Source organism: Megalops cyprinoides, chromosome 16, assembly GCF_013368585.1.
Source record: "Megalops cyprinoides isolate fMegCyp1 chromosome 16, fMegCyp1.pri, whole genome shotgun sequence".
Lineage (NCBI taxonomy): Eukaryota > Metazoa > Chordata > Actinopteri > Elopiformes > Megalopidae > Megalops > Megalops cyprinoides.
The window spans coordinates 29,360,207-29,374,051 of record NC_050598.1 but is presented as its reverse complement, the minus strand read 5'-3'; the positions used below and the strand labels follow the sequence as shown (position 1 = coordinate 29,374,051).

Genomic DNA, 13,845 nt, shown 5'->3' with positions numbered 1-13,845 from the left:
GTGAGAGGGCCCCTGCGAGGCAGGGGGGGTTGACCTACCGTGGCCCCCGCGGGTGAGGAAGGGCATCCGGTTGATGGCGATGGGCACGGTGCCATGCTTGTTGTGGAAGTGGTGGACATGGTGGGTGGTGCTGAGGCTGGAGGAGACCCGGGCAGCTCCAGTGACACCCGGGAATGCCAGGAGGGTCACCGACAAGGCCAGCCGCCACCAGCTGGCTGGGCCTAGCGGACCCGTGCGGCCGGGACGCGGGGTAGAGGAAGAGCGGGGGCCGAAGGGGAGCTCGTCCGACGGGGAGGCTCCGGAAGGCCGGCAAGGGGCCCCTGCTCCCCTTGACGAATCGTGCCAAGAACAAGAAGATGACATCTCAGATAGCTCCAGTGCCCATAGTCTCGAGATATCCCTTGGAGTTGCAAAAAAAAAAAAAAAAAAATGTCAAACCAGTTGGCCCAAAAGAGAAAACAAAAAAATCCTCCTTGAAAGAAGGTGATCCTCAAAAGATTGAGAAAAAAAAAAAAACGGTAGGTTCACACACAGGTGGGAAAAAGAAAAATCCTTCAGTAAAAAAGGAGAAAAATGTGAATATTTTCAAAATCCTGTTTTCCGGTGTCCAACGGCAAAATCCCCAGGAGTAAAGCCTTTCCTTTTCCTTTGAAATCTGCTCAGAAATACATTCAGGAGCTCCGCCAAATTACAAAAAAAAAACAACACAAAAAAAACAGATGAAGAACCCTCTCAAAACAGCCCTAACCCCAAAAATATCCCCCAAAAAAGGCAAGCAATTTAGAGAGAGATTAAAAAAAATCCTGCTCACCTGTCTGTTAGCCCCTGAAAGAACCGAGCACAACCTACAGCGGACCTACGAATTCATTTCCATCAGAAACAGATACCCGTGACAACAGATCAAATCAAAGTGGGCAGGTGAACGAAGCAGAGGCATGGAAAGGAGGTTGCGTTTCGGAGCTCCCTGATAAAATCGGCAGCGCGGGAGAGAGAGGGGGGCTGTTACAACGTCTCCTCTTCCCGAGCCTCTCTCACCATTGCGGACGGAGTGTCAGAACACATCCTGGCGAGAAGGTGCCGGATCTCATCCGTTCAGCAGGGGAGAGCGAGAGGGGTGGAGGGAAGAGAAGAGGAGGAGGGAAGCAGCCCCGAACGATCCAGGGGGCGCAGGTGAATCCAGCCTCCCCCCTGGGGGGATTTTTATTTTTGTTCGGATGTCGGAGGGGAAAAAGCACGGGGAGCAGAGCGCGGCGCTGAAATCCGACGGCTTCACCCCTGCGGAGGCGTGGGTTCCCCTCGCCGCTTTCCCGGGGCGCGGAGGGAGAGCTACGAGCCGGGACGACGCGGAGCGCGGAGGCAGTCTGGGCATCCAAGCGACACTTATCCTCCTCTTCTTCCTGCTCCGTGCGCTCTCCACATTCTGAGTCTGATCACAGCTCCAGCCTGCCCTCTCTCTCTCGCTCTCGCTCTCTCTCTCTCTCTCTCCTCTCCTCCCTGCTCCTCTGCCTCCACTCCTGTCTTTTTTTTAAAACAGGGGAAAAAAAAATCCTCTCTCAATCACTATGATTCCCAGACGCTCGTCGGCAGAAGAGACGGTGATTGCATCTCCCGTGAAGATGGGGAGGGAGGGGTGGCAAGGGGGGGGGTGTTGCTGGCTGCTGGTTCTCCTGGTCCAACACTTGCCCGCTAATTAAATCAAAAGTGACACGCGGTGTGCCATCCTGTTTCCCCGGGTCCTCGGGTCTCGGTTTTGTACAACAGAAACCCAGCCGCAGCGCAGAAGCGGGACCGAGAAGAAGCTCGCTGGCAGTGGAGGAGAGTGGCTGTGTGGGTGCTCTCTGCTCCTTTCAAAGCGCAGCCAGAGACTATGATAGATAGAGAGAAGCAGAGACACGGAGCGCGAGGGAGGGAGGGAGGGAGAGAGAGAGAGAGAGAGAGAGGGAGGGAGGGAGAGAGAGAGAGGGAGAGAGAGAGAGAGAGAGAGTGAGGGGGGGAGAGAGAGAGTGGGGAGAGAGAGAGAGAGAGGGGGAGAGAGAGAGAGGGAGAGGGAGAGAGGGAGAGGGAGAGAGGGAGAGGGAGAGAGAGAGAGAGAGGGAGGGGGAAAGAGAGAGGGAGGGTGGGAGAAGGAGAGAGGGCAGGCAAGCAGAGACACACACTAATGCTTGCACACATGCACACACACACACACACACACACACACACGCATGCACGCATACACACACACACACGCACGCATACACACCACGGACTCAAAGCCAATGTGTCCACTCGCAACCCGTAAACAACAGCTCACTCGGGCAGATGCCACAGAACAGAGAAGAGCTCCAACTAAATGAGGAAAGGACCTGAGTCACATAAACGTGATGTCCGTGTGTGTGTGTGTTTGTTTGTTTGTGTGCGTGTGTGTGTGCGTTAGTGAGAGAGGTCCTGGGGATGAAAAGGGGGAGGTACTCGAATTTTGTGAGCACACGGTCTCAGGGGACAATCTGGCAACCTCATCCACCTGGCAGCACATTCGAATGGTAGACTCTTACACACAGAAACACACACACACACACACAAACGCGTATGTGCTGTGCTGAATAATTTACTCTCAGCCAAAATGAATGAGGGACCTTTTCTCTCTTGTCAGCGCTGTTACATGTATACGGGCTGCTTTTGTCTCTCTCTCTCTCTCTCTCTCTCTCTCTCTCCTCTCCTTCATCTCATCCCCCTCTTCCTCATGCTCCGCTGTAGCTCCGTGCTGCGCTCTCTTTATCTCCACATCCCTCGCTTCCTCTGTTTTGGCTCTGTGGTTTTGCATTCTAAGTACTGGATATGTTTTTTTTTTCCGGTTAGGTGTGCCTATGCAGGTAGGAGGGGAGAGGGAGCGGGTGACAGCCGAGCCCCCAGCGCTGGGGGAGAGAGAGGGGGGGCAGGGGGAGGGGAGGAGGGAGGGAGCAAGGGGATTCATAGACAGAGGAAGACAGAGGGGGAGGGTGAGGGGGGAGAGAGAGAGATGGAGTGAGATTGGATATCAGATAAATCGTGGCTGATAGAGATCTCAGTTGGGACTGCTTCGCCCGTTGAAAGGACGGGCTTGAAAAATAGGAGAGGAGAAAAAGCCAGTGCCACACTTATTTGTGACAAGAGGAGAAGAGCGAGCCATTATTCAGAGACAGAGAGAGGCCTGACCATTCTCTCGAGGAGGGGACGGGGGGGAGTACAGCTCTAAACTACAGGGACCACCAAGCCCACGCAGCCAATGTGGAAGAGCACCCGCACGGTCGGCGAGAGGATCAACGACACGCTCTCCCCAAACCATCCGTCTGCCATTTTTTTTTCCCGACCAGCCCCACTGGAAGGGACCCAGGGATGACTCCCACGGCATGTTTCGGCATTGATCCACACCCCGAGCGTCTGCGGGCCCCCCCGGTACCCCCCCTCCCTGCCCCTGTGCGCATTGACACAGTGCAGCTGCACAGCCTCCGGCAGTGTCCAGATGACTGCGCAGATCGGACTGCAGACTCCGCCCCTTTCCCCAGACCCAGGGGAAAAGCAGGGACAGCCGAATCCCTTCCGGAGGCCTGTTTTTATTACTTATTTAATTTTTTTTTTTTTTTTTGCACATGAATTCTTCCACATCAGTGTCACGGCAAGACACTAATATAAAGGAACAATTGTAATACTGCAATCCTAATGACGCCGTAATCTGAGGAAGTGTTCGCAGGTTTGTTCAGGGAACAAACGCTCCTGGCTCACGTTGCCTTCCTTGGGTTTGATGGATGGTGGCAGGTAATTACCAGGAAAGAAGGCTGATTAAATCCACACTTTGCCTCTCCCAGGGTCTTTTAGGCTTATCTACAGAATACGAGCGGCTGTAAAAACCGCAGGCCCGGGCCTGGGCGTGATCCCAGGCCAGATCCAGCCTCGCGAGAAGTCCCCCCACCTCCGCCGGTTAACGACCCCCCCCTGCCGGGACTCCTCCAGAGGGGTCGGGGGAAGTGCGGTTAGGGTAGAGAGAGAGGAAGCGGGATTTGGTTCCTAACGGCAGAGGGATCAAAGCCTCCCTCCCGCACTAATGCTGCGTTTTTCCCGGCTAATCCACCTCGGCGCTTGCTGAAACTTTGTAGGCGCAAGCCGCATAATTAAGTTTAATGAGAAACGGAGCGTTTTAATATCAATGATGCGGAGGGGATTTGCGGCGTGGCAGTTTAGATCCCCAGGTCTCCCAGGGGGAGGGACGGGGGGGGAGGGGGGCAGCGCGGGAACACCGAAGCCTTGCACTGTTCCACCGTACGCCTCTGGAAATGGCCAGCCAGTGCCCACTGAATGCCGGCTCTCATATTGCAGGAAGGAGGATGCAGACGCAAAAAAAGGCAACCGTGTTTTAATCTACTTCACATTAATGGCTCCTTTCTCAGAAAGACTGAGTAAATGTGGAGGATTTATGCAAGTGAACTCTGTGAGACCTCAGGCAAGAAATTTTGCATCCCACGCGCACACTCACAGACACACACACACACAAATTCATGTTACAGTGTACAACATACATGCACTTTAAATCATCACTTGTTAAATGGCAGGAAATGAATCACGGTAATATTTCATCCTGAGAAGAAGGCAGATGAACACAGACTAGAATCGCATATTAATGTTTATGTCTTTACTCGCACATTCTGGTCCAGGTGAGGTTTTGTAATTAGATACACACTCTGTTTTCCACAAACCCCAGCATGGATACCGCTGCCTGCACGGCGATCTCCCCCCCGACTCCACACCCCCGTAACTACCGTGAAGGAGACCTGAGTTATGGAAATCACCGGCAGAGCAGACAAGGAAAGAGGCGATGACAGTAATAAAATGGCAGTAACAGGCAAGGCCTCAGCACGCGTGTGTCTGCGCGTGTATGCGTGTGTGTATGTGTGTGTGTGAGTGAGTGTATTTGTGTGAGTTTGAGTGTGTCTGCGTGTGTGTGTGTGTGCGTGTGTGTGTGCATGTGTGTGTGTGTGCCAGTGTATGTGTGTGTGTGTGTGTGCCAGTGTATGTGTGTGTGTGTGTGTGTGTGTGTGTATGTCTGTGTGCGTGTGTGTGTGCATGTGTGTGTGTGTACCAGTGTATGTGTGTGTGTGTGTGTATATGTCTGTGTGTGTATGCACACATGCTGAGCTGCCACACGCATGCGACGCTCCATCAACACAAAGGCAACATTTCCCCGGCCCGGATGGATCGTAAGGGCCGGGTTGGAAGCAATAAGAGAGAGCTCCCGTCTCGTTTGAGTCACAATGCAAAGAGGAGTGGGGGACAGAGAGGAGTGGAGCGGGGAAAGGGGGGGGGGGGTGGGCAGGATGACGCATATGGTGGCAGGTGACTTGATACCGCGGAGCTCCGGTGGGTGAGACGTGCGATGATATCTTCATGAGAGCTGCCCAGGATGCGAGGCCTGCATTAATCAATTTGGCCCCCCCACACACACGCCCCCCCCCCCCCCCCCCCCCCCCAGGCTACTCAAGACATGATAAACTGATGCTATCTGAGCAAAGGAAGAGCAGCCAGAACATTAACCCCGTGCTGCCCATCACATCATTAATTTAGGCACTACCTCCTCTCCGCGCGGGACCATCTAGCTATGCAATGAGCAGAAATCCATTTCCGCTAGTGGAGAGTGCCCTCGCAAATCAAGTGAAGAGGCATGCTCTTAGAGGTTAAATCCTGGCCAGGATTTGGGATTGGAACATATAACATTCTAACTGCAGGTTCAGTTCCCGCTACCACTGCTGTGCAATCCACAATCTTCTATTTAATTCGCGATACAAGGGACACTTCAACATCCAGTATGTTGTCTTTGCAGAAAAAAGCGGTCCATAGCTTGTTTTATAAAAGCTTAATCAGGTGAGCTCTCTGCTCCACACTGGGCTTTGGTTAACTCCCATACTTCAACATCAGGGAATCAGGGAACGTAAAAGACATTTATGGTTGGCTCCTCCTCGCTGCTTAGTATGTCTATGTAATGTAATTTTGCCCTACCCGTCCCCCCCCACCTATCAATCGATCACCTTGACGCAGTGCAGCGAATCATCTGCCGTTTTTAGCCCCCCCACCCCACCCTAGCTGGGACCAAGCTGTCACAGGCAGATGGGGCTGCTTCCTCTGCCTCACTCTGGGCTGGGTGCTTGGAGAGACCCCCCCCCCCCCCCACACACACAGTCCTGGAGCCTCCCCTCCCTGGACCGAGTGTGCATGCACCCAGCTAACACATTACTGTAAGAAAAGAGCAGTTCGGAGCCAGTTTCGCTGCCAGATCAAGTAGTACAGGAGGGGATAGCCGTAGGGACCAATGGGCAACCTGCTGTAGAGGCTCATTATCGTTGATTAAACGGGTGACACATGAAGAGGATTTGATCAGGCACCCGCCACTCTTGGTCTAAAGGAAGGAGGTTAGGGCCGAATAGAGGAGGGAATGGCACCTCTGAGGCCTGTATTACAACAGACAAGAGTTTAAAAGAAGCGATTCTTCTGCATAGCTATCAGCAGCGACACGCCCAGAGTGTTAATAACTGAATCACAGCTGTTCCAACGTCACTTGTCTTCTCCCAGGAAACACACAGAGACTAAATTCTGAGAAAAGTTTGATACGGCTTACAGAGCTACAGTATTCTGGGAATTCAGTGGGTGTTTATGTGTAACAGATCTATATGAACATTCACCGTGAACAGAACATAAGCAATTGATTCAGAATCATCTTGACAATGTGTGCAGTCAGAGGTGTGCTGTAGGCTTTTTGTGAGAAAGGCACATTGGATATATCTAGAAGGAATAAAACCCCATGGAAAGTATTTAATTGGACAAACTGAACATTCATACATGTTCCCTGCAAATATCCACAATAAACACACTCTGTGGTTCATTTTCAAATACTTCCTCACTTTTTTTGTAAACACTAAATGAATTTCATGCTTCAATAATATGTTCAATAATAACTGCAAAGGGAAATTACTGAATGTTTTATTCAGGCAACAACTGTTGGTGTCCTTGAAAGGAAGATGCTTAATAGAGAGAAATGACAGAAAGCCTCTAACTCCAACCTCCAACAGTCAAATATGTGGAATAATATGTATAATAATGTATCCCAGTGTGCGTCTTCATACCTTGTAACGGGATTATATTATATTATAATTATCACCTTAAGAATAGGATCCCCTCATTAACGAAGAGCACTCTGATACAGAGAGACCTGCTGGCCTGTAGTATACATGTACTTAAAAGTACAGTACTGACAGAGATTTACACATTTAGTTGGAATACTTAAGTAAAGATAGAGGACAGACTTGGCCATTGTTGCTTTATCGTAGTGCAGACACAACTGCAACAGCATATTCTTTTTCAAAGATAGTTGCCAGGTAACTATCAGGATATGTACGATCGAGATATTCAGTTAACAGCTCAATCAAACCAAATAAACTGAGCTGAGGGCCAAGACTGACAAACTCGAGCCATTTATAATGGGGGCGGGAGGTTTCCGTCCTATACTTGGCAAGGTTATAGAGCAGAACTGTAAAGGTGGTCCAGTTTAAACAGGCAGCATCAATAAACACTACTCTCCACTTGCAGGTCGTTTAGCTTTGGGGCCAAGGAGGCGGCCCTCTCCCACAATACATAACTACTTCTGTAAATGAAATCTGTGAATGAAAAGACACCAAACATGGAGCACATGAGTCCCCTATCTCGTAAGATAATGTCAGCTCATGGCTGGCTCAGTCTTCCTTCAGTATGAATGAAGGAAAAGAATGCAGCACAACAGCATAGGTTAGACTCTGCATGGTGGTGTGGGTCTGTTTTACCTGAATTCTCTCGGAACGGAAGCTGCAGGTGGTAAACTCTACTAAACTACCGATCTAAACTACCGATTTCTTCTCACTTCCCCCATTTTAGCATTACCTCACATCACATCACACCACGACACATAAGCAATGACATCATAACACCTGCTGAAGGTAATGTGTAGGCCACGATTCGCCTTTGCACCTGTCAATCTTCTGACATTGTCAGAGTGGGTGGGGCTCTGACCTCAGAGTTACAAAGCTGCTCACAGCACATGAAGACACTTGATTTTGCAACCAGTACAAAGTCTAACGATTGGGACAGGTATGGTACTGAGGATAATTATCCATGAGGTTTCAACGTACAGACGCTGAAAAAGCATAAAATTTGTTGCTAGGAGCTCTCACAAAACAAAAACCACAACAGAAAGTACACCCAATTTTATTATCCTTTTCTTCTGTGATGGAGTCTCCTGAGACAATATGTTGAAAAAGCCTCAATCCTTCCACCCATTCATCCTAATGTATTCTGTCTGTTCATCCCAATGCAATCCCAGAATACTGGAACCGAAGAGACCCGCAGTTAGCTTATCCTTATCGGACACGGTAAATTACCCTTTTGTGTAATTTGTGTAAACGTCCTTCAATGTGCACACAGCGTCTATATTTTTCAGTACTAGTAAACACCCCAGGAGGGGCTGGTCACGGCTTTTTTCCATATTCTGCGTTCCCAGTGCAGTGCTGAACGGGCGTTTGGGTGGTGCTGCAGGAGAGTGTAAAATAGGCCTTCACTTTTCAAAGACCAGCCCGTGAAAAGTCAGCACATTTTTCCATAAAGCTTTAAAAACCTTTCAAAACTTTGTTTGAAAGATCCACATTTTATCTCCCTCTCCTTCTGGATTCGGGTTCGCCCATAAGCCTCTTTTCTCACACTTGCCAGGCGCTATCAAAGAACCGGACCTGACAAAGTCTTTATTTGTTAATATACTTATCAGTTTATTTGCCAATAGCCGCCGTTTCTTTTTTTTCACTGTTTCTTTCCTTTTGTTTCAGACCTGTTGGCTGTAAACCGCGATGCACGGACAAGCGACAGGCCTCTGATGAATATACAGCGCATCGCCGCTGTCTGAAAAACAATACACTTCCGAAAAGCAGCGCCACGGACAGACTCAAATCACAATTTTCAAGTTAATGGACACGGTGGCTTCCAGCTCCAGAAATATGCCAGTCTCGGTTACATGCTTGACGTCGACAGGCCGCGGAGCGAAACTCCTTTGGACGCATGTAACCAGCCCAACCGCACGATCGGCAGGGCGCTCACAGGGCCAACATCCAGCTTTTCAAAGGCCTGACTGCTCCATTGATCATACGAAACAAATATGCCCTAATTTTTTTGTGTGTGAAATAATTACATTTATTAAAAAGGGGGGGGGACAAATTAAAAACTAAGTGAAAAATGGGACTGTCATTCTTAGAAGAGCATATTCACAGCATTTTCCCCCTTGGATATGATTACTAATACATTGAGATTAATAAAACATGAAAGGACAATCCATAAAGGGAATTTGTATCTATGTATGGCTGTCTTTCCCAATTGTGCGGCTTTGTGATCAGAGCCTGTGTGTGTGTGTTTATTCTTGTGTCTGTGTGTGTGTGTGTATGAGAGAGAAAGAGTGTGTGTGGGGGGAGGTGTCTTCACATTAAAGCTGCAAAGAGAAGGCTTATGGGAAGAAAAAATACAGCTGGACAGTCTCTGCAACAACAGATACCTGTTTGTTTGTCACCTGCATCAGGACCCCACAAAGGCAGCCTTCACACTGCCTGCCCTGTAATGGGATTACAGAGCCCTGTGCTTGTAGGGCAGCCCCTGCTGTTAAACCAAAGCAAATGTTCAATGCACACTGGTCTTTCCCGCAATGCAGTTCACAACTATGTGTCTTTGTATGCATCTGCTACTGTCAATACGGTCATGTGAGGAGGTTGCACAAAAACAACATGGCACCACCTGCTGGCCAGGAATACTTATCACAGGTTCTGAGTTTGAGAGCATGGGGCTTGTCTGATGACGCAAACAGCTCTTAGCTATTACACGCTTCTCTAAAAAAAGAGGGAACTTTGACTCCTCCTCGGCCACAGTACGATGTTCCGCCTGCAGGCTGTGAGACTCTGCCATGGAGACTGTGTGGCGAAATTAAAACCACAAAGAAAAAAAAAAAATGCTGCATAATGGAAAATCAGTGCTTGGAGACTGACGCAGAACCGGCGTGTATAGACGCTGAGAAAAGTATCCCATGGGATCAAATCGTTTGTTCAATTATTATGACGGTATTTAACCCAGGAACACTGCGTACGTCTGACATTAATATAGCCGTCACACACTGCAACGAGAGCCGGACGCAAGTGCGGAAACTCAAGACTTTATTCTGGAACGGGGCAGGATACAAACAGGGCACGAACAGACGATCGTACGGGAGACAGGCAGCAATCGAAAAACAGGTGGGATTCGTAACAAGAATCTGACAATCCAGGCTTAGCATACACTTTCACAAGAGTAGACTTCGCGAGGCAGGACTAAACACAGGGGTATAAATAGGGGAACAAATCAATGCTTTAACAAGGTGGAGAAAGGTGAGGGAGATGATCACACCAATGATTAGCAGATCAGTGACGCTGAGCGCTGAATGGCTGAAGCCGGAGTGGGAGGAGGCGAGGTCGTTACAATAGCACACTGTTGTGGTCACTTTGTTGATGTAATGTAATGTAATGTAATGTAATCTGGCAAGCGGCAACTTGCAATCTAAAGTCACACTGTGGAGGAAGACGAGTGTATTTCAAAGGGGCCTGTTACACCGTGTAATTATAGTCCTAGGAAAAAGTGCCAGAGCGTGTGGCGGAGAGCAGAGAGGGGGAGACAGAGAAAAAGAGGGAGGGAGAAAGTGAGAGAGAGAGGGACAGATATCTGGAGTACTAGGGGCTCCATTTTATTGTCTGTTCACAGAAGGACAAACCATTGTGATTCAGGGAGCCATGTAGTGAAGCTGCAAAAAAAAGAAAAACATGCTCTTCAAACCACACACAGGCGTTTTCTGTGGTAGGAAAAAACAAAGCCTTGTCTTAAGTGTCTTCTGTGGCTCCACCGACGGCGTGGCACCCACCCTGACAACCAGCCGCGAAGGAAAGAGGTTTTCATCAGAGCAACAGAAGGACGAGAAATCAGCGCGGTCTCCCAACGTGTTCATTAAGCTTTCGGAGCTTAGCGTCAACAGGCAGAGCAGTGTGCTGGAGCCTGCGGAGAAAAGGAATGATCCGTCCCGCACTCCCCCTCATTTGTTAATTATTACCAAAAAAAATAAAAAATCTGAGTAAATGTTTTCATTCAGTTTGGTGAGGAGGGAGAGGGAAAGTGTCGGTTTTCGAAGCCAATCGATTTTTCTGTCCTTGAAATGCGGCTGAAAGTGCACTTTTAAAATGAAAAAGAAGAAAGAGAGTGGAAAAAAAATAAAAACAAACAAAAAAAAATCCTGACACCTCCCTCAACCCGGGCAGGAAATTGAATAGCTTGACATTTGCCGGACTTATACTGGGGTTCAGAGAGCCATGTAAAGAGTGATTACCTCGTAAATCTACAAAATAAGCACGCCAATCACCCTGCATGCACCTGTTTGATCTGTGGTCGTCCACGCCAGTGCATTTTACAGTGCAGACACACCGTCCTAAATCAGAACTAACTGCATATGAAATACACAGTAGTGGCATCCACCTGCAGGCAAATGCTCTTTGACTTTAACACGTGTGTGTAATTGAGGATTAGAGATTAGGACCGGGGTAAAGAGAAAGCTTAATGTGAAGATGTGCATTCACACTAACCTCTCAGAGCTTATGCACTAGTACGCGGGTACAGTAACTATAGAAGTTCACGAGGCGGAATGGTGAGAATGGAACACTCCATGCAGCCTGTCACGGTCATGCAATCTGTGCAAAGCTTGGTACTGAAAGATCTCTGACATCCAGGAAAGTCATTCACTAATTCATAAGCTTGTGCGCAGGAATCCCGTCTAGTGCGATTGTGAGCCTCCAGTCTGCGTCCTCTGGCTCTGGCCCCGCATGTGAGCGAAGCCGACGCCGGTCCTCGGTCATGCAGCTGTGAGGAGGGACGCCAGCCCCGTGCAATCAGACACGCCGATTGATTACCCACTGATTGTGGTGAATGATTGATTTGCATACTGAGCGCAGCGCCGCCATTGGTCGGCGGCACACGTCACGGACTCCTCTGAGGCGCAGATAGCCTGACACAAAACACACAGATGCAAGCAATAATCCCTGTCCCACCGGTCCCCTCACAGGTCGCCAGATAAAGAGGTATGAAAGAGGTATGATTTATGCATACATGTGGGCCTTTGAATGTCGGCCGTTTATCTATTTATGAGGTGAAGGGTAATGACTGGCCTCTGGGTGGTATCGCATTGAGGATGGGTTCAAGAAAGATTTAGTCATCATTAATAATTAGTGTGTTTCTTAAAGGCTCTCATGACAGTACAATGTCAAAGCTTGAAAGGGAATTGGCAAATGCTTATCATAAAAACAAACGGAATACAATTCCCTCAACTCTCCCCTGTGAGGATGTATTACAGCTTTGCCTTCTCTGCCTACACAGTAAAAAAAAGTTTTTGCATATTCTTTCTCTCTCATAGAATGATTTATATCAACGTATGGGGATGTAAGATTTTCTGTTTTATGTATAATTTTCCTATTATAACTTATAATAAAGTCTTACTCTCTAAAAATAGAGAAGTAGTATTTTTTTTCCCTTTCACCTTAAGGTAATACTCAAAAAAGGAATATGCTAGACCAATGTCTGACATAAAAAAAAAAAAATTCTATCTATATCTAATTATAAGGAAAATTCTACCTATATCTAATTATAAGAAAACACAAATAAAACTATTTGCGTATCAAGAAACTGACATTTTTGCCATGGGGTGGGGGGGAAAGAGATTTTGTTGAATTTGCACAGATTTGGTGTACTGATCCATAAGACAAGTGTGTGAGCTGTGCTCAGCCACCATTCCGCAGACGTGAAAACAGTGGCTGCTGGTTGGCTCACAGCTTTTCATACGCTGTGGACCTCGTCTCGGCTCGTGTGGCAACAAGACTCCCAATTCCGTCTTTACTCAAGCAGGAGAGCAGCAGCGATGGTTACCCTGACAACGGCGGGACCTCTGACCTCTCTCTCCTCGGGTCTCCGGGTTCTGCGCGCGCTTTATCGTGACTTCGCTATGTTGCCCTTTTGCGGGGAACTGCCAGGAATCGGATTTCACAGCTGATCTACGTTCTGTTATTCCAGCAGTTCTTCAACCTCATGCTCTGAACTACTATAATTTCACAGCCGATGTGTGTTATTTTACACCACCAATTCGCTCGGCCTCCTGTCCTGTACTTTAATGTAATTTCCGGCTGTTCTGTACTTACTGTAGCTGTGTCTGTTGCTCCTGTGATTGCCTCTTAAGAGATCATACCATTTTTAGCCTTTTAAGTTGCCAAGGACAGCAGTATCAGCCCAATCAACAAATGAATAAATAAATAGATTAAAAAATCGCTCTGCGCTGTGAATTCTGCAGATCTACCGCAGACCGAAGTGGCAGCCTCAGCACGGCTGCGTTTAGAGGACATTAAGTTCTGATTGGCGGAGGGCAAGCTGGGCCGGGTCAGCGTTCGCCCCGGGTGTGTCGGGCGAGGGCGACGGCCCTCTCACACGCCAGGCTGACCCCGCTCAGGATGTGTGAGAGGTGCCTGCCGAGAACAGCTGCTCCATTACGGTGGCATATTCCACCTGACGCCAGTCCCTTCCATTCACAACGCTCTCACGGTAAAGGGCTGAAAGATACCGTACACTGCATTACTTAGGAAACGCCAGGAGGCCAGATTTAATTAATTGCGTTTTATTTGAGTTGGCCTGTCCCGCATTTTAATGTACTGGCAGCTCCGAGAGGCATGAGTGACAGGCAGTCGCGGAGTAACAAACTAGATTTATCTAATCAGAACTAAA

At 48.6% G+C, this 13,845-nt stretch overlaps 1 protein-coding gene across 25 annotated transcripts in view; it reads right to left on the bottom strand.

Annotated features, from left to right (window-relative positions):
• The window catches only part of nrxn2b (neurexin 2b), a 618,578-nt gene that overhangs the window by 182,732 nt on the left and 422,001 nt on the right, over positions 1–13,845 (bottom strand). For 4 of the 25 annotated variants that reach the window (XM_036547822.1, XM_036547831.1, XM_036547823.1 and 1 more), the window contains exon 1: positions 39–423. The exons of the other annotated variants lie outside the window; for them this stretch is intronic. In XM_036547822.1, coding sequence (XP_036403715.1) covers positions 39–363 — 325 coding nt within the window. In that variant the 5' untranslated portion in view covers positions 364–423. Of the gene's footprint in view, positions 1–38; positions 424–13,845 lie in introns of those variants that run through there. 25 annotated transcript variants of the gene reach the window in all.